The sequence below is a fragment of the Ovis canadensis genome, chromosome 1 (assembly GCF_042477335.2).
Source record: "Ovis canadensis isolate MfBH-ARS-UI-01 breed Bighorn chromosome 1, ARS-UI_OviCan_v2, whole genome shotgun sequence".
Lineage (NCBI taxonomy): Eukaryota > Metazoa > Chordata > Mammalia > Artiodactyla > Bovidae > Ovis > Ovis canadensis.
This window is the reverse complement of record NC_091245.1, coordinates 32,350,345-32,376,092: the sequence shown is the minus strand read 5'-3', so window position 1 is coordinate 32,376,092 and position 25,748 is coordinate 32,350,345. Positions and strand designations below refer to the sequence as shown.

Below are 25,748 nucleotides of genomic sequence, written 5' to 3'. Positions count from 1 at the left end.
GCCACTGGACCACCAGGAAGTCCCAATTAAAGAGCTATTGATAACAGCCGCCCCAGAGACTTGTTGAGGATCAGCTTCACAAAAAAATGTGAGCTCCACTAGGGTGAGGATTTATTTTATCTATTTATTTATTTTTAATACTGTCTTGTTCTTCACTGAATCTCCAGAGACAAACAGTGTTTGCCACCCAGGAGGACTACTTTTGAACAAATGCATCAAATGACATATGTAGATGAGAGGTACCACACAAGTTCTGTAATATGTTGGAGAAATCCTTCCATTTTCAGTGTTTTCTTTTTCTTTTCAGTGTTTTTTCCCCTCAAATAATGAGGGTATTCCCAGGTGCAGCATCTGGTTATAAATTGCAGTTTTCAACACTTTAAAAAATCTAACTGCAAGGCAGTAATGCAGGTGGTTCCTTTCATTGCAGAGAGAGATTTATGATTGATCTGAACTTCATGGCATAAACAGATGCTCATTGGCACCTCCTTCCTCTGCTGTTGAATGTTAGCGAATAAACAGTTACTAAGCTGTTAAGTGGCTGCAGTGGCCGCCATGCAACGGCTTTCCATGTCTAATGCTAGCACAGCCCTGCCACTGAGATGTCCCGTCAGGGACACACAATGCCACGTGGCCAGAAAGCCTTAGCTCACAGGTCTGGGGAAAGCCCCCACTGCTGGGACCCCCCCTCAGGAAAACCAAGTGAGACCTGCAAGTTCCAAAACATGATACCTAATTACCCTTGCTGTCTTTTTTTTTTTTTTTTTTTTTGAATATTGCACTTTGGTTGAAGCAGATGGCATGAAGCCAGGGAGACATGCTAACAGCTCTCTCCAGAAAAGTGTGTACAGCCCATCTGTTGGTTCCTTGTGGAAAAAAGGGATAAAAGGATAGGGGGGAAAAGCCTGCCACCAGCAGTAGACTGACTCATCAGAGATCATAGCACTTATGGTTGCTGGAGTCGGCTTGGACACTTAGAAAAATGCAGTGAATTTATTCCACTGTGACTCAGTCACCTCTATCTAGAGCCTTTCTCCAGCCTTTAAGCATTTATGGAGCAGTGGATGTGTGCCCACAACTGTGCTAGACACAGATGGGGGAGGCAGAAAGAAAAGGTTCCTACTCACAGGGGCTCTCCAGTCTAAGAGGGAAGACAAAATCGCTGTGCAGTTACAACACTGATTTTTACTGTGTTGTGTACCACGATAGAGAAGAACACGAGGAACTGTGCGTGACCAGAGGAGAGCCCACTGAGTGTAGAGGGCAGCAGTGATGCTGAACTGAGTCTCCAAGAGCGAAGGAGGGACAGTCACCTGAAGTAGGGATGGGTTTCCATGCGGGTAGACCAGCAGAGGTGAGGGAGCAGGTTGTGTCGTTTGCAACTGCTGCAGGGAAGGGTGTCAATGAGAGAGCAAATGGGAAGCAGGGGTGAAGAGGTGAAAAGGGGCTGACCCCATAACCCCAAAGATAAGCTAAGGTCTCTGGGCCTCATTTTCTAGGTGATGAAGCACTGTACCGCTGACCCTTGAACAATAAAGGCCTGAATTGCACAGGTCCACTTATATATGGATATTTTTCAATAAATACTACAGGAGTACTATGTATGATCCAAGGTTGATTGGTTCCATGGGTGCAGAACCAGGTACATGGAGGTTCAACTGTAAGTTACACATGGATTTTCCATTGCTCAGGACTCAGTGCCCTTAACCTGAGCATTACTAAAGGGACAACCATATTGGCATTTTAGAATATGGTGGCAGTGAGGAGGGTGGGATGGAAGCCAAGCATAGAAGTCTGACTGGAGACTGAAGCCTTCCATCCATTTACCAAAATGGGCATCAGGGTTGGCATGGTAGGAAAATCCATGGGCAGGTCTTCACCCTGTCAGACTCAGTGCCCCTTTTTATAACAAGGATTTATTCTCCTTTTCTATCATGAAATGAAATTCATCAAGAATATAAACTATCTACACAGTTATTCAAAATCAATGTAGTGTCTTAGCTATAATAGAAGAAATAAATGCAAATTTATAATAACAAGATATGTTTTTCCATTAGGAGATATCAGGGTGCCACCACACTGGCTTCCCTCATAGCTCAGTTGTTAAAGAATCTGCCTGCAATGCAGGAGACCTGGGTTTGATTCCTGAGTTGGGAAGATCCCCTGGAGAAGGAAATGGCAATCCACTCCAATATTCTTGCCTAGAAAATCCCCATGGACGGAGGATGCTGGCAGGCTACAGTCCATGGGGTCTCAAGAGTCGGACATGACTTAGCAACTAAACCACCACCACGCTAGAACACATACTAAGTCATCAGATTTGTGCACCTAAAGCCAACAATAGAACAGACCAACCAGAATAGGAGTGTTAACGCTGTCTTCAGTGCCGTGAACAGGGACCACAATTTTCCAAGTTGTTGATCAACTCTTGACTATGTTCCGAAGAAACAAAAGTATAATCTTCCCCAGTGTATGCATTTCTGAAAAATTAAGTGAATTAAAACTGTGCAAAGAAACTTTAAATTTCCACATGATTCAAACTACACTCAAATAATCACAAATTCTTTGTCATGCACGTTATCTCCCATATTATAGGAGGTCTAGTTCAATGCTCTTGGCCCTTAAATGTCAGTACTGCCCCCCACCCCACCAAGTTTTCCTGACAATCAAAACACACCCCAGAAATTTTCTAATCATCCCCTAGGAGGCAGTAGAGCTCCCACCAAGACCCACTGAACCCCGTCAAAGTCAATGGGAAAATAAAAGAAAGCGAAGTTGCGGAATTCTTTGTTGTTACACTTAAGTCATTGTATTATTCTATGGCAGGCAACCTAAGCAAGCTGTCAGCACCAAGCCTCTTCACCTTTTGCTACAGAAAGATACAGTGATTTTAAAAGGAGCACAAGTGATACTTTATACCATAATAACAGAAACAATATAATTTCCACTTATTAAGTGCTTACAACATGTTAGGTATAGTATTAGGTGCTTGGCAAAATCCCTGCAGGGCCGATATCATTATCTCCTTTTAGAGATAAGGTGATAGGTGCTCAGAGAGGAAAAGTAGAGTGTTAGTATGTGTTCTCATTTCCTTGCACTAGGACCAAGGTGATCTGATAAGGATATTGTCTGTTTTGTTTGTTGCCACTCCTGCCTCATTCCATAAAAGTACTGAACACAATTAATTAGCAGGAAGCCTGTGTTTCTGTGTCCACCCCTTCTGGAGCCTCCTCTCACCTTGTAAGGAAATGGACTGGCTTTGAAAGTTGGCTCCCTCTCTTATGAATCAGTTGAAGGGCAGGTGGATCAGAGGCTAGCGCATGGGTGAGGCAGCCCATGTGTCATTTCTCTGGGTTCACCAGTCATCAACACAACCCAGGTCATTTTGGAAGCTGCTAGGATACCATACATCCACCCTCTTTTTTTCCTGTTCTCACCATTCTCTACCTGCAAATTCCTTCTGACAGCCATAAAAATGCTTATTTTGAGAGATCAGTCTTCATCTTCTACTCTGCCTGGACTGGTCGTCTGTCTCCTGGGCTTGATTGCACCCTGAGAAGGGTGGGAACCCCTGGAAGGACATGGGAGTCTCCTCCAGGCCCACAGTAAGCTAAAACATCTGATGGTTGGACCAACTTTATGGACTGTGTTAAGATCAGAAGTCAGCCTTGGCCATTTGGCTGAGGTAGTAGGGGGCAGTGGAGAGAATGTTGGCTTTGGAGACAGATAACCTCAGTTCAGACCCTGATTTCAGCTTAATGTCCACTGTGTGACCCTGTGCAAGTTACTTTTCCTCTCTGAGCACCAATCACCTTATCCCTAAAATGGAGATAATGATACCGACCCTGCAAGGATTTTGTGAAGACGCGTAGCACCTAATACTAACCTAACATGTTGTAAGCACTTAATAAGTGGAATTTATGTTGATTCTGTTATTATGGTATAGAGTATCACTTGTACTCCTTTTAAAATGATTATATCTCACTGTAGCAAAATATTATGGTAATGTAAGTGAGCACACCCCCTGCAGTTTTGCAGTGACCCATCTGTGCCCCTATATGTGGTATTCCTAAATAGATTACTAAGCTACATTTTTTAATCTCTAAGATTGGCATAACAATAATATATAATAATACCCTAGAGCTACCTTTTATTGCATGTTTTTTACATATCAAGGAAGGTATTAAGTAATTTTATAGGCTGTGATTCAAATCATACTAATGGTTAACATTTACTCAATATTCATTCTATGTCAGCCACAGTTCTCTATATCTTAAATGTATAATCTCAGTCTTTAACCCAACGAGGCAGAAGGTATTTTCTGCCCATTTTACAGATAAGGAGAGGCTTAGAGACCTTCTTAAGCTCTCCCCAGATTCCACAGATAAGAAGTGGCAGTCTGAATTTTAACCTTGGTCTCAATCATCTTGCACATGGTTTTGATGTGGAGAAGGAAGATGTTGTAGCCCAATTTTGCAACAAAGAGCTTGACTCTTAGCAGAAGCAATGGGGATGCCCTCAGTCTAGCAGGAAGGGGAAGCAAAATTCAAGCCCAGATGTGCCTGTTTCCAGCACTCTGCCCTTCCCACTGAGCACACTGGTTCCTGAGCTGTGTGATGTCAGAAACCTTTAAGAATGGAAAGACTATAACTACTCTGAGAACTATACGATTATTTCTATTACCCCCAAATGCCTGCCTGGCTTGCTCCCTCACTGAATTCTAGTTTCTACCTACAAGTCATCTCCTTAGAGCAGTTTTTCCTGACCACAGCTGTAGAAGGCAGACCCCAGGAGAGCAGGGACTTCCTCATACTCACCTTTGCATCCTAGCACACAGCCTGACTCTGAATAGTCACCTGATACCTTCCTGCCAATCACTTGACTCCCTGAATGCTTCTTGCCCAGGGCTCCTGACTCTTCTTTTTCGCACCTGCAGGTTATGTTGCTATGGGCGCCGTCCTCCCATCCTTCTGGGGCCAGCAGCCCCTTGTCCAACAGCAGATCGCCATGGGTGCTCAGCCGCCAGTCGCTCAGGTGATGCCGGGGGCTCAGCCCATCGCATGGGGCCAGCCGGGTCTCTTCCCTGCCACTCAGCAGCCCTGGCCCGCCGTGGCCGGGCAGTTTCCGCCAGCCGCCTTCATGCCCACACAAACTGTTATGCCTTTGCCAGCTGCCATGTTCCAAGGTCCCCTCACCCCCCTTGCAACCGTCCCAGCCACGGGTGACTCCGCCAGGTCAAGTCCACAGACCGACAAGCCCAGGCAGAAAATGGGAAAAGAAATGTTTAAGGATTTCCAGATGGCCCAGCCTCCGCCTGTACCCTCCCGCAAACCCGACCAGCCCTCCCTCACCTGCACCTCAGAGGCCTTCTCCAGTTACTTCAACAAAGTCGGGGTGGCACAGGATACGGATGACTGTGATGACTTTGACATCTCCCAGTTGAACTTGACGCCTGTGACTTCTACCACGCCATCGACCAACTCACGTGAGTGTCCTTCTCTGGAGACATAAACCCCTGAGAACAACTGATGCCTTGTTTCTGGTGTCAGAGAAACCAGCTCAGTTGCATTCAACAGGCCTCTTTGTTTATATCACTACTACTGCTGCTAACAATAGCCTCCCATTATTAGATGCCAGTTATATGTACCTTCTCCATGCTTTACATGTGTTATTTCTATACTCCTAACAATGCTTATGGAAAGTTTCATTAGACCTGTTTGAAGATAATGAAAGTGAGATTCAAAGACAAAGAAAATAGACAAAAGGGTCGAATTGAATACAAGCCTGTTGTTTGTCTAGCATGTCACCCTGCTTCTTCCGTTTTTGTTCATTTGCTCCTTCATGTGTTCATGTATGTATATCCCAGCTCTGATACATAGTTTTGGGTATGGCTTATTGAACTAAAACTGAATGGAGTATGTGCATTTAAAAATTTTTAGGAACAAGGATAAAAAAATTAGAAAATTAAGATCAGGAGAAAACGCAGGCCAGAGATAGAGCAGTCGTAAAGCCTCCCACAACAGGTAGAGTAGCAGCCAGAATTTGGCTCAAAGCTTCGCATAGTCAAAGGGGAAAAAAAAAATAAGTTGTTGTAGCAGAACACTTTGGACTAGGACTCCAGAGAGCAGCTTGATTACTTCTTAGGTCTGTGCCAATGAGCAAGTCATTTTATTTCTTTGTGTCTCAGTTTCCTCAACTATCTCAGGCTAAGGATCATAAAAAGCGTTCAGTGGCACAGGTGCTAAAACATCACAACCCTCAGAGAGTAGGAAGTATTTTTATCATCATTGTTACGGCACACCGAGTGGATTTACGCAGAGTCCTGGACTGAGGTTCTAATCCTGCCTTCTCTACCCCAAGCTGTATCTTTGGGCAAGTGTGTGATTTCTTGTAACCTCCCTTGTGTCTTGAGTAGGATAAGTGATCTGGCTTTGATATCTGTGTGCCTTGTCCTGTTTGTGGCATTCAGTGATTCCCCCCCAACTCACTTTTCTATTGCCAGCTTCTGGCAAACCGGTACCATGCAGCCAAACAGAATCCAGATACACTGGGGTACACTGATGCCAGCTTGACACCAACCCAGGAGGGTGCCTGGCGATCCAGCCTGAGCCTTACCAGTTGATAAGGGGAAGGAAAACGCTCATGACACAGCAAGGTTGGCGTTTTCATACTGTCAGATGATACAGATCACTGCTTAGCCAATACCATGAATTGTTAAAAGAATCTAAACTGTTAACACAATTAGATAATGTCACTTCAGCCAGGTCCGGCTGGCTGAACCTCTTCTATGGGTATAAATAGCCTACTTCTTCTCAGGCCATATGATCTACATGGTGGGAGCATCTCTATTTATTCTAACTCACACGGTTTCAATGAAGAATCATGAATTAAAAAAAAAAAACAAAAACGAAACGAAACGCTATAAGAAATGACAGCCATGTGTAGATAAGCAAGCCTCTTTTGAAAGCAAATGTCTCTCTTTCAAGGGGCTGGTGTGCTAGCTACATATAAAAAAGGGAAGTATAAATTCTTTGAAGACAGGGAATATGTCTTAGTCATCCTCGTGTTGCTACACGTTTTTTGATGCTCTTGTGGTGTCTGGCACATGGGAGGTATTTTGGAAGATGGTAGAGAATGAAGGGAAAGAAACAAAACAAAAGCTACTTTGTAACTCTTGTGTTTCAGAGCAGGGCTTTGTATCCTTGGCACTATTGAGATTTGGGGCCAGATAATTCTTCACTGTGGGTGGTTGTCCTATGGATTGCAGATGTTTAGCAGCATCCTTGACATCTACCCACCGGATGCCCAGTAGTCACTTCCTCTTCCCCTAGCTTTGATGATGAAAAATGACTCTTGATAATGCCAAGTGTCCCTTTGGGAGTAAAACTGTCCCAGATTGAGAACTACTATTTTAGAGTATAGAGGTATTCTATAAAACCTAAAGGTTAAACACTTGCATAAACAAACAGTTTTGCATCCCACTGATTACATCCAGGATGTATGAGCAGTATACCTCTCAGTATTGGTGGCTTGGTCAGGATTCTCAGCCTTTAGTAAGAAACCACATCAAACTCACTTCAGAATCCAATTTCACTAATAAATATTAAGCGTGTGCTGCATATCAAGGTGTTTTCACATAAACTATCTCCTTAAAGCTACTTCCTTTTAATTAAAAAAAAAAATCCTGTGTTTTAAAGAAAATGAGTGCAGCCTATCTTTATATCCTCTGTCCTTCAGCATCACCTTTCAGATGTTTTGGGTAGAGCAGAACCAATAGTGATCCTCAGATAGAAATAGAAAGGCACAGTGGGGCTGAGCTGTATCAGATTTGTGCTAACTCCCGGGGCTCCTGCTTCTTCACAGTTGTGTTAACTCTGAGAAAGGCACTTCATCTCTTTGAGTGGCAGTTTCTTCATCAGAAAAAGACAGCAGGTACAGTAGTACCTGCAGTGTTTATATTAGAGGGCGTGATGAATGCAAAGTGCCCAGCACCGTGTCTAGCTCACTGACATGCAGTAAATAACATCATTCTAAAGACGTTAGAGTTACAGAAGCAACTCACTAAGTTTTATAATCACTCACTGTCTGATGAGCAGCCAGATTTTGTAAATTCTGGGAAGTAATGGCAGGGAGACCTTATCAATGGCTTTTAAAGTTCAACTAGTAAATCAAGTCCTATCCTCCTCCCCCTTCCTTGGGGCTGAGCCAGTGAGGAGTATTTTCCATGCCAAGTTGGAAATTATGGAAAGGAAAGTGGTTTCCAGTGGCATATTTATTATAAACCTCTGGAATAAAGAAGACAAGGAAATTGTGGGAAGGTCAGGACAGAAAACGCAGATGCTTATGGAACGAGGGAAAAAGCATCAGCTGTGAAGTTGCCTTCAGCCATGTCCATTTCCCCAGATCACTGAGACACTCTTCATTCACTCTTCGTTCAGTAGGTTTATCAGACACCTACTACAAGCCAGGATACAAAGCCTGCTTCTACCTCTTGCCAAGTCTGAGACCTTGAGCAATTTGGCAACCTTCACTGTCCTTATCTGTAAAACTGGAAGGACCCCTACCTCAAAACAGCTTTATGAGGATCACAGATATTACCTGGGAAATTTGATGGCCTCTGATACATGGAAGGCATCCAATAAATGTGTCACACTGTCATCATCTTTATTTATGCTTATTGAAATAATTGTATGAAATTAAGAAAGAGAAGGAAAGAAAAGTATAGTCCAGTGGGTCTCAACGTCAGTCTGCGGAAACATGGAGTTTCTGATTCAGCAGGTGTATCTAGGGTGGGATCCAAGAATGTGTATTACCAACAAGTCCCCAAATGTGACTATTGCTACCAGTCCAGGGAACATCCTTTGAGGACCATTGCCTCACCCATCCCTGTGGACCAGCGCCTCCTGACTGTCAAGTATGTGAGAGGACAGGATAAATAGATAGAGAAGAGAGATTAAACTGTTCAACTGATTTGACTTGTGATGGGAAGAGGTGTCCTGGGATTTGACTCAAACATAACCAGATCCCGGGGTTCCCGTGGGGTAGAAACAGTTGCCTCCGGACACTTAGGATGTTTTCTCTTTTTGCATCATCTCCATGTAGCTCCAACCCCAGCCCCTAGACAGAGCTCTCCATCCAAATCATCTGCATCCCACGCCAGTGATCCGACCACCGATGACATCTTTGAAGAGGGCTTTGAGAGTCCCAGCAAAAGTGAAGAGCAAGAAGCTGTAAGTGGCCAGTTTGTTCTGAGTTGTTTCCCCCCCCCCACCCCATTTAAAACTTCTGTATCTAAAATAAACAATGCATGAGGAAGCCTATGTAGAAAAGAATGCTGATTCAGACTCTTAGGTTCTAAAGGGGTGACTAAAGGGGTTTTATGTTCAAATGAGCAGCTGAAAACTGTTATCCTTTCATTACATTGTTGCAAGTTCTCACATTTGCAGACCTGGCATCCTCTCAATGGAGTGCTGCCTTCTTTAAAATAATGGATGATGTGTGTGCATGAAAATGTACCCAGCTGTCTTATATTTTAAATTACTGAAAAGAAAAAAAAAAAGTATTATCTTCTTGTGTTCTAGCCTGATGGGTCACAGGCCTCATCCAACAGTGATCCCTTTGGTGAGCCCAGTGGGGAGCCCAGTGGTGATAATATAAGTCCACAGGCCGGTAGCTAGATAGCACAGGTCTGGGTAGGTATCTGTCCTTTTGATCTCCCACCCTTAAGCCATCCGCTCTCCCTTTTGCTTGTTCATTGCCTCTGAAGTCGCATCCCTGATGTCCGCACCATCTTCCTGGCCTGAGCGTATCCCTGATGTTTGCATCATCCCGCCTTGCCTGGTGTCTGTTTTCCACCTTGTTTATCCTCATGGATGCATGACCTTTGACATGTATTGGGATTAGGGGTAAAGGTGAGGAGTGGGGAATGGTCATACTATTTTATTACCATATGTTCTGAGGGGGTGCGGGGAGTGGTGAGGCATGGTCAGAGCTGCTTAAAGTGGATTCAGCGTCTGAAAGCATCAACATTCTGAGATGGACACATTCTTTCTCAGTGAGATGTGGTCCAGATGCTTAGACCCCTTCAGCAGTGTGTCACAGAATTTGCCTACACTCCACAGATCTAAAAGAAGAAAAAAAAAAATCACCAACCAAACACACTTCGAAAGGCAGACTAAGAAACAAAACAAGCAGTGCTTGAAATAAAATTGATAGAGATGTGAGATCATGGGAGCCTGTTTTGTCTGGCCGAAAGGGGCCCTGCACCCTTTCTGAAGTGAAAGTGGAATTCAGAGCTGCGAAAGTGGAATTCAAAGACGTGTGGCATTCGCTTCTGAGGCTCTGCTGTTTGCACCTGTCTGATAGCCGGTGGCTTGCCACCAAACCACTTCAGACTCCATCAGCAGCAACTTTGAGAGAGGTGTACTTACATTTACTAGAAGTGGGTTTAGGCACTTGAATTTCAATACATCTGATTTGATGGAAAGAAAGAGGGGCTGATGAAGCCAACTTTCCCAGGAGATAGAAGTACCCCCTTGTTACCCAGACATGATTTCTAAGGTCACTCCTTGACAAATGTCTTCAATTTTCAGGTGCTTTTCTAGTTTTCCATAAATGCCTAGGACCGCAAGGCCTTAACCGGCAGAGCTCCATTTTTAGGCCTAAGTAGCATGGTCAGAACCATTAAAATGGTAAATAGTTTTCACTGTTCACAAATGGATTCTGACGCTACCTTGGAATCAGTTGCCATTTGTGTGTAAGTTATTTTGATGGTTATTGAAAGCTCATAGAGTATTTCCAAAGTGTGTTTTGTTCATAGATTTTATGATTAGAGCATTTCACATACCATACATTCTGCCACATTTCACCTCAGTACAATATATAGCACACGAGAATACCATCATGTCATGCAAACACCCAACTAAAAATGTAGTCTTACAAAGCTGTTTGGGGGGCTTGTGATAATAGAGTTGACGTTCCAGGGAAGGCAGAAGTTGGAGATGATGGGAAGGTGCCCCAACAGGTTATTCGACCCCTTTCATATGTTTTGTTTCACATGCTCATCTTTGCCTTGAAAAATGTGATGAAGTATGGGTGACAAGAGCCGTTCGTCAGCATAACAGCCGACGTCTGATCCTAAAACTGAACTTCTAGAGAAGAGAGATGACGGGCAGCACTTGCAGATCGATGCCTCACACCGTCATCTTTATGCGTCTGTTCTGCTTAAGATAGTCGCGCAAGCTGTTTTGTGGGGCTTCAGCCTGTTCCGTGCTGTGTTTGATGCTCTGTCTAGAACCCCAGGCCAGGGCCGAGTTGTGAATGGGCGTGGCATAGTCTTGTGGGAAGAGCTCAGAATTTGGAACTTGAGTTCAGATTCTAGCTCAGCTACCTAACAGCAGGAAATCTTGGCCAAGAACCATACTTGCTGTTGAGTCTTGGTGTGCTTATCTGCTGCAGGGCCTGGTGTATCCATTACCTTAACTGAGATGGCACATAGAGACAGACACTCAGTACTCAGCTTAAAAATCTGGGTTCTGGGACAAGAGAGAATTCAGAATCTGGCACTAGCACTTATAAGCTATGTGACCCTGAAGAGATGTCATAATAATTCTCTATCTTATTTAGAAAGATAGGATAAAAATTGCCTCCCTCATGAGGTTATTGTTTGGACTAAGTGATATGTCTGGAATTCTTAACATGGAGTCTGACACACAGAAAGTAGCTGAGCTGTTAGTTGCCATCAGCAACACCATCACCATCAACCCAAACCGTCATCACATGTGCTCAATAAACATGGTTTACCACTCCCTTGGATTTTATACATTTAGCCCTTGTGTTGAATAAATTCCACCATAAGGACCCAGGCCATTGCCTGGGAGGTTTTGCTTTGTACTTTCTGTTTGTAGGTAATTAGTTTTCAATATGCCTTAAAAGAGCTTTGGGAGAAAAGGAAAAACCCTATTTCTTAGTTCTCTGGCTCACCCTGCCCCATAATCAGAATGACACCTTTTAGGGCCTCAGGGGCCAACTCTCACTTCTCCAAACAGAGCAGCCTTATCTTATATTCACATGTAAATCATAATAAGTAGTTCCCAGCTCCAAAGGAGGGCTGGGCTGTAATCTTCAGTGAAGCAGTTTTCTCCCTTGGAAAGCTTAGTCTGGCAATTTCACAATGGCCTATCAAGGATCACATGCCAAGAGGCTGTTGCCAGCCTTGCTGACACATCCCACAGAGCCTTAGCCTTGCTAAGACACCCACATAGTGGTGATGGTGGTGGTTTAGTCGCTAAGTCGTGTCTGACTCTTGCGACACCATGGACTGTAGCCTGCTAGGTTCCTCTGTTCATGGGATTCTCCAGGCAAGAATACTGGAGTGGGTTGCCATTTCCTTCTCCAGGGGATCTTCCCAACCCAGGAATCAAACCCAGGTCTTCTGCATTGCAGGCAGATTCTTTACCAACTGAGCTACAAGGGAAGCTCCCAAGACACCCACGATAGAAGTCCAAAAGGGGCTTCTGGGCCCCTCCTTCAACACAGCACAAGCCACATTTGATCTTTCTCTCTCCATTCCATTCACCCATCCATCCAACCAGAAATTTACTGGCTGCAATTTCTTAGCGCCTTTCCAGGCATTTGGAGAAAGGATATACCATGCAGGGCTAGTTACGTCCACAGCTCTATTTTCCCCTCTGCCTCCATGCAGTTGGGAAGCAGGAGTCTCAGCCTTATCATCGTTGCAACCATTATCACCAGCTGCTTTTTATTAGAAATGCCCGCACAATTCTGAGTAGGTAGGGGTGACATCTGTAAGAGGAAACAGACGGCCTCAATCCTCACAGGTGGACGCTTTGGGGCCAATCTCAAATAGCATTTCTGTTTTAGCAATAAGGGAGAATATCTTCAATTATTTCATGTTTTCCCCTACCCTCCTATCTGGGAGAATCACGTGTCTGTGAAAGACTGGGTCAACAAGGGCACAAAAAAAGAACCCAAATAATATTATAATGGCTGGTGTGGGAATGGCAGGTAATTTATACTCCACTGATGTGTTGCTGGAGCAATTTTAAGGGCGAAATGTTAGCTTTTGAGGAGATGAAAGAAAAATGAAAACATTTATTTGGTTAAATAGCTAAGTAAATAAACTGCCTATCAGACTTCCCCAGCTGTCAAGTCAAAGTAGCATCTGTAACAATGGAGAATTGTTTGGTCTGTCTCCCTTAGTAACAATAGATATTGCCATAAATAATAAGTCACTGTCGTTTTTTTTGAAGACCAATCTTCATAGTGGGAACCCAAGACACATAAAATATTACCTGATGGATTTTTAGTGTTCAAGGGAAAGAAAAGCAGAATGTTAGATGCTTTGGGAGAGAGATTTGGAAAAATTAAAATTAAAAAAGGAGAGAGTAGAAACAGATGCCTAGAGTCAGAGTCTTGTGTCTGAATTACAGTTCCTAAGGACGTAATCTTAGGTGGGACCTTAGCTAACCCCTGGAACCCCACTTCTCACACATAGATGAAAATGAATCATGACAACAGCTCCCTCCTCAGGCTCTGCTAGGATCAGAAGATATCATGCGTATGAGAGTGCTTTATAAGCTTTGAAAGTGAAATAGCACATATTTGGCATTATTATTACTATTTTGCTTTTAAATAGAATCACATAGCAAAAAGCCTTAAAACAGAGAACCACAGAAATGGAAAATAACCACTTCTTTACAAGAGCATAGTGGTGCTCAGAAGCTAGTCCAAGCCAACCTGGTCCAGGCAGGAGATGGGAAAGCCTGGCTGAGGGCAGCGATGGCCAGGTTAGAGATGTTGGCTTGATGCCCAGGGAAAAGATGGAATCAGGAGGAGGTTAAGGCTGAAGGCAAGTGGGAAGAGAGGAAGAAGAGGGCATGCACTGGGATGACTCCTCGGGTTCCTGCCTGTCCCGGGGATCTAGGTGGGGCCAGGAACTATGCTAAGGAACACAGAGCAGTAGGCTTAAGCAGAGAAAAAGGCAAGTTTACTTTGGGACCAAGTGTTCTTGAGGTTCCTTTGAACTTCTAAGTTCAGATGCTGGTAGACTGCTGAACATGAGACTCTGGAGGACAAAGGCCCAGAGATGGAGATTTCAGCATGATTTTCAGCCCCTAGAGTAGTGGGCAGAGCTAGAATCCACTGATCATTTAGACCTGAGTTCAGCAAACACTCTGTGAACGATGTTATGCTTTGTGGGCCCTCGAGGCCTCTGTCACAGCTAATCTGTTCTACTGTTGTAGCAGGAAAACAGCAAAAGACAGTGCCTAAGGACTGGGTGTGGTGAGTTCCAGTAAGACTTTATTTATAGAAGAACTGGCCATCACTAAAACGGGCTGATGGGCTGTCCTTTGCTGAGCTGAGTTAGATCATGCTGTTTCACAAATATGGTAGGTAAGGTAGAGAGGTTAATAACTTGTTGAAATCACAAGAATCACATGTAAGGAGGCTAGGATTTGACTCTAGACCCTGATTAGAGAACTTAAGAGCACTCAACCAAGACCAGGATACCTGGGTTTTAGCAGCCTCTCTTTGACTTAATTGCTTGTGATATGAGGCAGATGGCTTCATTTCTGGCCTTTGGTCTTCTCTTCAGGAAAGCAGTTCCTCAGGCCCTTCTAGCTCTTACATTCTAGGACTTCTAACTTGTCCAGTGTCAGCCAGCTAGAACATGGAAGACCCAATCCTCAAAAAGTCTTCCGACAGCACCCTTCTCCCAGGTTGTCCTTATTCCCACCTAATGAAGGAAAGGCCAGAAGTCCCTGAAATGCAGGGACTCTTTAGGGGTTCCAGTGACTCTCCATGTGAGATGTAGGACCCTCTCCTGACCACCGGGAGCCTACTCAGGACAGGCCCACTTGCTTTTGGCAGAGAACAGGCATCAGCAACCTCAGTGCCCTCATCTGCTACAGGACAAGTTAAAAAAAAAAAAGTGATGTCAAGATGCAAAGCAGATTACTGGTGCCCATCATTCGTCTTACTGGGGAAGTGCAGAGTTGATCAGAATGAGTGTGGACCTCCTGGGAACTCAGATTGTGCACCTGTGTTCACCAAGTGGGTTTTGGCACCGTGAGGCCCCTGGAAGCAAGTGCATTCGGCAGCAACTTCAGACTCGAAGGTATTACCGTCATATCCATCCTTTGTTTTGAAGGCTTTCCTATCCTAAAAGCCAGATTTTCAGGCTGAAAGTAGTCAGAAAGCTTTGTCATTTCCCCTTTCCTTTGAATAAAAAAAGAAAGGAAGACTCCTGCCACTTGTTAAAATTCTTTATGTCATATGAGCTCACTTATTACATGTTACATGCAGGACCATGATGTTGGTGTTACAAGCCCCATTGTAGAGATGAAAAAACCCAGGTGAAATGCCTGCCTCAGTTCATATAGGTAGTTAGGAAGATTGCGGGAGTCTTTGTGGCTCTAAACATTTTTCATGGATTTAGATGGCACTTTGAGTTCTTTCCGCCTTAGTTTTACTCCGTGGTTACCATCCCCTTTTTCATTTTCCCAAGCCAGGAAATGTAAGACCCTGCTGAGGTAGGCCCCAGTGTTAGGGCTTTAAATACCCCGAGGCTGAAGTTGCTGCCTAGGCAGGGTGATGATGACGGCCTCAAGCTTTGGCTCACCTCCCAGCTGCAGTCTGACCCCCAGCTTGGCTCAGCGTGGCTCTCACTCCCCAGGCACCCAGAACGGGGCAGAAATGGGCTTGCTCAGTAACCAGATTGCATGGCGCGTGACCTCACGTCCAAGACCACCTTTCTCAGCATGCTGCGTCTTCTCCCCACTCATCATCTGTTTTGGACCAACTTTTGCTTAATGTGGCCAAGCTTCCCCAAAACAAACACAGTAAATTTAAAGTGAAGTCATAAGCACAATTGAAGTGGCTTTCCAAAGGGGCTCATGAAAATGTGGGATTGAAAACTATGTACCTTTGTACTTCAAACCAAACGGCTGGGAAGAGGTAGGGAGAGTGAGGGAATATGCACGGAAAGGGGAGTCCAGACCCTGGGCTGCCCTCCTGGCTCTCCACTGTTTCCTGTGGACTTTTGGTAAAATACCCCTCACATCCGGAGCCCTTCATTTCTTCCTGCCAGAAAGGAACTGTCAGACTGAGAGCCCTTGCTTTGACATTTTACAAAAGGGATCACATGGCAGTGGAGAGGACAGTGGGCTTAGGAAAGACCTGGGTGTGTTTACATGAAACGCTCAAGAAAACAAATCTAACCTACAGTGGTCAAAAGCAGATCAGTGTGGCCACAGTGGTGTGAGGGGCTGACTGAGCAGGACATGGGGGAAGTTTATAGGGTGAGGAAATGCTCTACAGCTTGATGGCTCTGGGGAGGCCCAGATAAGTGTATGTATTTGTCACAGCTTATGAAACTGTACACTTAAAATGGGAACATTTCGTTGTATGCAAATTATACCTCAGTGAAGTTGATTTAAAAATAAGAAATAGGTAAATTCATAGAGATGGAAAAGTAGATGAGAGACTAGTTACTAGGATTTAGGGGTCAAGGGGACTAGGAAGTCACTGCTTAATGGGTCTATTTGGGGTAAAGAGAGAGATTTAATAATGAATGTCTATGAATTATATGCTTAAAAATGATCGAAATGGCAAATGCTTTCCTCTAAATGTTTTACTACAATAAAAAAGGCTAAAAATGTAACAAATGTGATTATATCCCAGTCCTTCCCTGTGCTGGCTGAGTGACCTTGGGCCAGTCACTAAACTCTAGGGAGCCCTGCTTCTTCCCTGTAAAAGAAGCTAGGAATACCCAGGGTACAGACTCTGTGATGTACAAACGAGACCACAGCTGTGATCAAGGAAAGCCCTCTATAGACTCTGATTTGGTTTCTGTAAACATATAGTCTATTAATACTTTTCCTTCTGTGATTCTACTTGGTTTTTCGGCATGAGCTCATACCTCATACTTAAATTCGTCTGCAAACACATGGAAGTCTCTGCTATCCACAGGGCCCTGCAGCCAAGCCCTTTAAATGTACTCTGCAGTCTTTCCACATAGTTTCCCAGGACAGATCCTGTGCCATTATTAAGTTTCTTAACAGCCCAGTTACGCTATAAAGAAGTGTCAATGAAAGAGATGGAATTATTAAAGCCACCTACCGGTGATTTTTAGGCTGAAAACCATCTTCTATAAAGGAAAGATAGAATCACTCACCCAGATAGAAGAAGCCTTACCGTTTGGGGAGTAATTTCTCTGTGCCAGACTGTGTGCTCAATGTGTGTTTTCTCCTTCAGTCCTTAGTGAGGACTTCTAACCTCATTTTACAGATGAGAAAACTGACACCCAGAAGGGTTAAATAACCTGCATGGAGTTGTAAGGTTACTAAGTAGGTGACAGTGGAAAGAGAACATCAGCATGACAGCCAGGAGCCAGCCCAGCCCTCGCGGCTGGGCCCTTGGTGTTCTGTGGCATGTAAGCAGTTTCACAGATGAGCATCAGACAAGGCACCATGATGGGTCAAGGCCCATTCAAGAACACTCAGTAGCCATGGCTGCCGTGAACATCGTCCAAGCTCCAAAAATGACCAAACATTATTTGCTCCTGGCCTTAGTCTTACTCTGTGCGTCCTGCCTCCCAGGTAAGAATTATTAAGCTAATCATGCTTCCTGAAAGTACCTAACCCAGAGAGAAACCTTCCTTTCTGGACACTCCCCATAAACATCTAATATAAGCTTAATCCCATAAGAAGCCCTTTCTAATCACTTCTTCCACACTTGCCCCTGGTTCCCCTCATTGCAATGAGCAATAAATCAAACACGCTCAAGTGCAAGTGTGTTCCCAGCAGTCTGCAGGCAGTTGGTAGTAGGAATACTAGCCTGATCTGCCCAATTTCACATCAGTGTGGGTATACTCTTTCACTACATCTCCCAGAACATAGGGTTTTCAACTTACGTCAAAGGCTAGAGAGTTGATTTGTTTTCATCTTTACTGCATGGTTTCTATCTACTTTGTTGTCCACTAGAAACAAAGATTATTAATGTGCCAGATTCACAAATGAGCTTAGTAAAGTTCATAAGTAGTTGCCAACTCAGTGGCACCCCACTCCAGTGCTCTTGCCTGGAAAATCCCATGGATGGAGGAGCCTGGTGGGCTGCAGTCCATGGGGTCGCAAGGAGTCGGACACGACTGAGCGACTTCATTTTCACTTTTCACTTTCCTGCATTGGAGAAGGAAATGGCAACCCACTCCAGTGTTCTGGCCTGAAGAATCCCAGGGATGGGGGAGCCTGGTGGGCTGCCATCTATGGGGTCGCACAGAGTTGGACACGGCTGAAGCGACTTAGCAGCAGTAGCAGCAGCAGTAAGAGAAGCAACTTTTTATTTACTCATTTACATCCTCATGCTCTGTGTTGTAAGTAGGTGTGCCTGCCAGGTTCCTAGCTTGTGCTCAGAATGTGAGACACAGATATGAAAGGTACAGCAGAGCTCCCTGTGTAGACAGCACTGGGAGGTAACGTGATGGCAGTGTAGACATGGGTCTCTGCAGGGCACTGCTGGAGTCCAGGAGCAGAGTGGTCTGCGTTACCTGCATAGTCCAAGAAGCCCTTCTATTTGGGCTAGCTCCGAAACTATGAACCTGTAGGCGTGGGACAAGCAGAGGTCCCCAAAGTGGAAGAAACTGTCCAAGCAGAGTCTCAGGGTTGGGGAATCTTACCATGTCAAGGGGACCAGGGGCTTCCCTGGTGGCTCAGATGGGTAAAGAATCTGCCTACAATGCAGGAGACCCAGGTTTGGTCCCTGGGTTGGGAAGATCTCCTGGAAAAGGGAATGGCAACCCACTGCAGTATTCTTGCCTGGAAAATGCCATGGACAGAGGAGCCTGGCAGGCTACAGTCCATGGGGTGGCAGAGTTGGACACAACTGAGCAACTAACACTTTCACTTTCAAAGGGACCAGGAGAACAGAGCAGAAGTGACCTAAAAGAGAGTGGAAGTAGATGAAACCGATGGGAACGGGAGCCACGTTGGAAGGGCCTCCTGGGTCATTCTGAGGGGGTATGTCTGCAGTATCCCTAGGGACTTAAGGAGCCTGGAGGGTTGTTTCAATCAGGAAACTGGTAGGACAAAATCCCTTGCAGAAAGATCATTCTGACAGAAGCATGAAGAATTTTTTTTTTTTCAAAGCATGATATACGTGATCAGAAGGGTGACTTTTGATTCATGGTCTGGAAAGGGGCATTTATTAGTTCTAATGGTCTATGAGACTAATAGGTCTTATGTGCCCAGTGAAGGAACTTTGACCTTACCCTGTGGCTAATGAGGAGACTTTGAAGGATTTGAAGCAGGGCAGAGATATGGCCGGATCTGACAAAATAAAACAACAGCTATCAAAAATGTGCTGTGTTAATGTGTGATTCCATTTAGGCTTTTTGGAATGTCAAAAATAGCCTAAAGACCTCATGGTGACCTTGCCAGAAGTCAGGTCAGAAATTTCTGGATCAAATGATTTCTTAGTTCTCCTCTAGCTCTTGACAGTCTTAAGATTCTGTAACAAGGAAGGTAAAGCTGTTTCCAAAACGTATAATGCATCAGAGTGTCAGACTTTGGGATTATCTGCTGCTTGGGGTTTTCCACACCAGTGCTCCCCTTCATTAGTGGGGATAATTGAGAGTTGACTGCAGTCGTTACCGCTGTTGTGATGGGTATTTGAAGCTAAATTCCGGCAAGCAGGAGATGTGTGAATATTTATCTCAGCTGCGGAAAGTTAATGCAGTGTGGCATTAATTACCCTGTCTGAGCCTGCTGTCTTCTTCTGTTTTTAGGTGTCATTCTCAGTTGAATAAATTAGTTTCCAAAATTAGAATAAAGCAAATGGTAGGGTGAGATCAAGGCAGCCTGGCTTCTTAGGGCATCCAGAAAGCCGAGTGAGCTGAGAAAGTCTACCCAGGAAAGAGGAAGCTGCATTGTTGTGGCCCAGCACAGGACAAGGAGATGTTGTTTCCCACTGGTGGTACTTCACTGCTTTACCCCTTTATCTTTGCTCCACTTACTCCACCTCCAGAACACAAACACACAGAAAAGTTCCATGTTTAGCCTTACAAGTATCTGAAACATTTCAAGACATTGGCAGAGAATAAATTAGGTGCTTAATAAATCATCTTGCTATAGCTTTTGCTCAGAATTTGATGCTGAGAGAATAAAGCCAAGGGAGAGTGTGTTTAGGACAAAGGGATCAGAACAGTGAAAAAAGTAGAAACTGTATCCTAGACATTCACATTCATTCAGCAGACCTTCTTTGAGCACCTACTATGCTAATTCTATGTGTAAAATGGCAGACAGAATGCACAGGTGGTAACTCAGAAGTCGTGCATGGAAGAATAAGCTTTCTTACTTTATGTCATCAGATATTTGGAAGCAGAATTATACTTTTTTTTTTTTTTTACCTTTTCAAGGACAGTATGAAGTCCCATGGTTGGAAACCATGCAGGTTTCCAATTGGCAAACTGTTTTATTACACAACTGTATGCCTCCAAGAGTAGGAAGCTCCTTGTTCCTGGAAGAATACAGAGATGATGAACTCTAGAAGAAAATATGCTGGACTTGATCTCAGGAGTCCTGGATTCCATTTACGGCCTGGTTACTAAGTAACCTGGTGACTCTGGGGAAGCAAAAGCTCTCTTCATTGGGCTTCACATTCCATCTTCTTGCCCATCCCCACTTTACAATAAAAGCAAGCAATGCAACATATTAAATCTATGAGAGCAGCACGTGACTTTGAGTTCACACAACCTCTTTGATTTTCAGTTTTTCACCTGCAAAATGAAGATAGAAAGAATAAAATCCACTCCCGGGATGGTTAGGCAGATAAAATATTGGAATGGCCAAAAAGTTTGCTCAACTTTCTTATAAGATGTTACAGATGAACTTTTTGGCCAACCCGGTAAGACATAAAGGTGTTTTGTATAAATTCCAAAACACTCTATGACACCATAGCTGGAAGACTTTTCGCTTGTTTATTATGGGGTTTGTTGTTGTTGTTGTTATGTAATGGCAGGTATTGTAATAAATGAGAAAAAGCACTGGAACTTACTTTTAAGTCTCAAGTCCCATGTGACTTGCTAGCCATGTGACCATGGTCAAATTACTTAACTTCTCTGTGCGTGGTTTCTCATTTGCAAAAGAGATAAATCACTGCCTTAATCACTACATTCAGAAAACAATGTACTTGAAAATATGTAGCATGGTGTCAGACACATGGTAGAGCTACAGAATGCCAGTTCCATCTGCTGGTTCAAGAAAATAAGCAGTTGAAAAGGATCTATACCCACATAGCAGGAGGCAGGCTAATATACAAAATATGGCGGAATTAAGATGTCATTGTGTCCATTTAATTCTGGTACAAATATCCGAGAGTGACAGCATGAAAGTCAACTTTAACAGAAGGGCCTATGCATGCTTCAGACCAATATACTGAACTGATCTGCTTGGCCAGTGCACCCTGGTCCATTTCAGTGTGAACTGAAGTCTGAAGTGACTTCAATGAGGCCAAACGCCATTTCCCATCTACGTTTGGTTTGAATTTTTGCTATGTCGTATGTTGGTCAAAGCCTTGTGTATATCTTAGGACAGCCCCAGGGCTGCAGGCAAGTGACTGCCAAACCTGAAGCTGCAGCAGGAGTGGCTGGAAACAAGCCCTAGAAGCTTTCAAATAAGAGCTAATGGCATGATCGCCATTCTCTTGCTCTAAAGCATGCCCAGTCATCGCTGCTTGCAGAAACCAAAGAGCAGTTTGAGACAGAATTTCAGCCATCTCAAGTGGACGTTCATAAAACTGTCTCGGAAAAACGTTCACTTGATGTATGATCATTGTTACCGTGTTCTGAAAATCCCTTTCAACTGCTTATTTTCTTGCACGTCCCTGCCAAACACTATGCTAGAGGCTTTATATATATTCTCTCTAATTCTCACAAGAACCCTGTAGGGTAAATGGTATTATTCCCATCTCATAGTTGGAGAAACTAAGGCTCAGAAAGTAAAAGTATCTTGTCCACATCATACAGCTGGTCCAGCTCTGTCTGCTAGACCCTGTGATTTCCCTAACAGGCTCAGCTTGTAAACCAAGGGCACAACTGGGTGAGTTGTTCTTCTTAGGGATGAAAAAGGATGCCAAAATGACATGCACCATGAATGAATAATCCCCAAATAACCTAAGGTCATTCATCATAAACTGTCATCTTTCTGTTCTAATCCCAAACCCTCCTTCCCAAGCTGTCTCAGAAAACCCTATTGGGAAAAGAGCGGGTCTCATTTTGTCCCTCTGTCCATAGGAGCCGGAGCCTCTCTATGCGCAGATCAACAGATGTAAGAAATAGCATCAGTGCGGGCTTGTGGCAGGTGCTTCAAGACTGGCATGGAAATCCGCATCGCGACAGGCTCTCTTGTATTCTTTCACCTCACGTCATCCCACGAAGAAATTCACGATTGCCCAATGGAACTCCTTTGGAAGAGGGAACTAAGAGGTTTTGGCAACCACTGGCAGAGGTCTATGGCAGCACAAAAACAAACACACCGAAGTATAAAAAACCAGACCCAGCATCAAATCATAAATCAAGCAAGTGCTCACACAACAAATATTCCAGGCTCTCTTAGCGTGGGTTTAAGATGACCCAGTATGGGAAACCCTAATTCTCTTTTTATTTCTCAGCCTGTTGACCACTGTAAAGACGTCTGATTTGGAGTGACAGGCCTCAGAGAGGTACATCAGGGTTGGCACTGACATCATTTAGGCGAATGTAAGGTCTCTGTCACCACAAGATGCTCATTCGTATGCCTTTTCACATAGGATGGTATAATTACAATGCTCCACAAGGCCTGGTCTGCCATTTTTTCCCCTTTCCTTTCTTTGTCATGTTTGAAATTAATGAGTGTACAAATTTTTGTATTGCTTTTGACTTTTTTTTTTTAATATTGATGAAGAAATCCAATTGGGAAAAAAGAAAAAAACCCTATATGAAATGAATTCACTTGAAATCATCACAAGACAAGTAAGTGGCTGATGATTCTTTTTGATTAAGAATGTTGCCAAAACAACCCTTTAAGCTCTTCTGCATCCTGGTGAAGAAAGACAGATTTCAGTTTAACCTTCACTCTGTGAGTAGGAAAGGACATCGAATCCCATTGATGAGAAAGATGACAAGTACATCTGATTTCCTCAGAAGCTCTAAACTCTTTAAGTCCAATAAAATGAGATTTTTTATTTTTCCGATATCTTGCTGCTGTGATGCTATGCAGACAAGTGTCTTCTCCATGTGCCATTTCAAAGAAAAGTCATTTGCCAAATACTTCTGATACAATCCTGGTAATGTGGTTTGGGATTTTAAAAAATCAACTTGCTAATGGAACAGTGGTGACATGAATATTCAGAGTAACAAACTGATTCTGTGGTCACAATGGTTCATCTCTATCTCTTTTTGTACATCAGAAAATTCAAATGGGATTTTTATTTTATAACTTAAAAAAAAAACAAAAACCTTACCATTAAACTCTTTAAATATTTAAGGGAAATGGCTTTAAGGAGTTCTAATGAAAAAAAAAAAATTGCCCGTTTGTGTTGGTTTTTTTTTGTAAATATAAATGTTAATGAAAATGCTTTTTTAATAATGCCATTACACTGTAGAGAAGGTAGCAGATTGAGTGCAGAATGTGACAGACTTGATGGGTGGGGCTCACTTTCCGGAAACTACTCTGGAGCCTATGGTAGGAAGTTGGAGTTCAGGGACAACTGACAGGAACAGTCAGCCAATCAGCAGCTAGTGATCAGGAAGGGAGCACGTGACTCCAGCCTCTCATCTAAGTCTTTCTGCGAGAGTACAACCCTCTGTGTAAAACAAGAAAACAGACAGTTCACGCTCTGAAGGCCTGTCCTTCAGATTCTGAAACTCCCTCCCACCTCTCCACTCCCACTGACCCTGTAGACATCACTGGACTGTTTGTACGTGAAACAGAAGAATTTAAGCTTCCTTTTTTTTAACATTTATGAGACAAAAAGTGCAGTGTTTGGTTCGTATGTTTAGCACATGATTTTCATAAAGAATCTATATATTTTTGCCCTACAGAGAATATTGTTCTACAGGTCAACTGTGTTTTCCTGATGTTCCTATGCAGTTACAGTATGTTGAATTGAATGGTTTGACACTAAGAAGAAAACTTTAAAGAATCATGGGATGAATTGGATTGGGGGTGGGGCTGATTATCCTTACTTGGTTTTAAAATTTGAAAAGTAGAATTTACCTTGATATGATGGACTGCCATCGGCCTGTGTACTTGGATACTTTGTATCAACAGAAACTAAAATGATTTGGAAGAAGGTATACTTGGTGACCAAGGAAAAAATTGAGAAGTCAAGGTGCTTGTTACTGTTTGAAGCCCGTGTTTTACACTGTCAGGTGACTGGAATCTAAATGTTTTCCAGTTAACTGGCAAGTGTCCATCGCAGAATAAATGTGTCACCTTAACATGGAAAGTCTGAAGAACCCGAGAGCTGAAAAGGGCCATTTCCTTTCTCTGTAGCTGTCACGTTTTGGTTGACATGACTTCTCCAGGCACGTGCATACTTTGGGTGAGCTGATCCTTCCGTGTGAAGGGGGCAATGGGAAAGGTGTGATAACCGTGAGAGTCGTCCTGAGACCAGTTCAATTGCGTTTTCTGGGGATTTGATGAGATAGGCATTTCCCACAGGGAAGTAACTTAAATTGCTCTGTTGTCCGTGATTCTGATTCTAAACCAGTGGTGCTATCTTCTCCCTCAATATGGTTGTCTTGAGTTTGTCTTGCAGTATCACACCCTTCCACTGATTCTGCGGGTTGCTTCTGACACATTCAAAGTGAACTCTGGCTGATGTGGCTGTTTCAGGCCCACCATCTGGAGCTCGTTTCATAGCGGAAAGTGACAGCCCAGTGGATCCGTCATCGGTCATTGAGTGTGGGTGAAAATGTAGCTGGCTCTGAACTTAATGAAAATGGCCCCTGTAATACATTAAAGTGAGGGAAATAAAGTCAAGATTTTAAACTGCCATCCATGTTATCATTGGCTGAATTCTGCTGTCTAATAAGCACTGTTTGGGGAACTCAGAACCACCGTATCCTATACAAGGAAAACAGTGAGATTTCCAAATAAGAGCTGAGGTGCAGATACCAAAAGGCCATGGGGAGTGTGCACAGTTCCAGTTAGACTGATAGAAAATCCACGTGTACAACTGTTAATTCCTCATCCTTCACTAGCACGAAATTTGTCACTTTAAATTTTGAAACCAGGGAAACACCACCTGTCATTCTGTTCCCATTCCCCATAGCTCTCTTTACATGCCGCGAGACTTTTTTGATAATTCGTACTCATCCCTGTGTCTACTGAATCCCCATCATGTAATGTACCGGGCACCTTCTTTAAAAAAAAAAAAAAAAAATGTTTACTCTGTGGGTTTGGTTCATTTCAATTTCTGTGTTCTGACACATATTTTTTTAATAAAGATGAGAAAGAGAAAATTACTGTTGCAGTACATTTCTAGACCTACTTTAACTTTACCTCAGATGACAGTTTGTTAACATATATGGACACATTATTTTTAACTTTATGTACAATGCATTCAACAGAACAGCAAAATTTTTAGAAATTTTCCATTAATTTCTGTAACACACCATGTAAAACTGTTACAAATAAACATGTTTGAGAACAACACCTTAGCCTGGTTTTATTCCATAAGCTTCTACT

General features: G+C 43.5%; 1 protein-coding gene across 9 annotated transcripts in view; it reads left to right on the top strand.

The window, feature by feature from the left end:
• The window catches only part of DAB1 (DAB adaptor protein 1), a 467,365-nt gene extending 441,652 nt beyond the window's left edge, over positions 1 to 25,713 (top strand). For 5 of the 9 annotated variants that reach the window (XM_070289453.1, XM_069592737.1, XM_069592762.1 and 2 more), the window contains 4 exons: positions 4,937 to 5,485; positions 9,103 to 9,230; positions 9,582 to 9,692; positions 22,310 to 25,443. In XM_070289453.1, the coding sequence (XP_070145554.1) occupies positions 4,937 to 5,485; positions 9,103 to 9,230; positions 9,582 to 9,677 (773 nt within the window). In that variant the 3' untranslated portion in view covers positions 9,678 to 9,692; positions 22,310 to 25,443. Of the gene's footprint in view, positions 1 to 4,936; positions 5,486 to 9,102; positions 9,231 to 9,581; positions 9,693 to 22,309 lie in introns of all 9 variants that reach the window. The other 4 variants (XM_069592743.1, XM_069592741.1, XM_069592747.1 and 1 more) reach the window with 3 other exon arrangements.
• Positions 25,714 to 25,748: the final 35 nt, after the last annotated feature.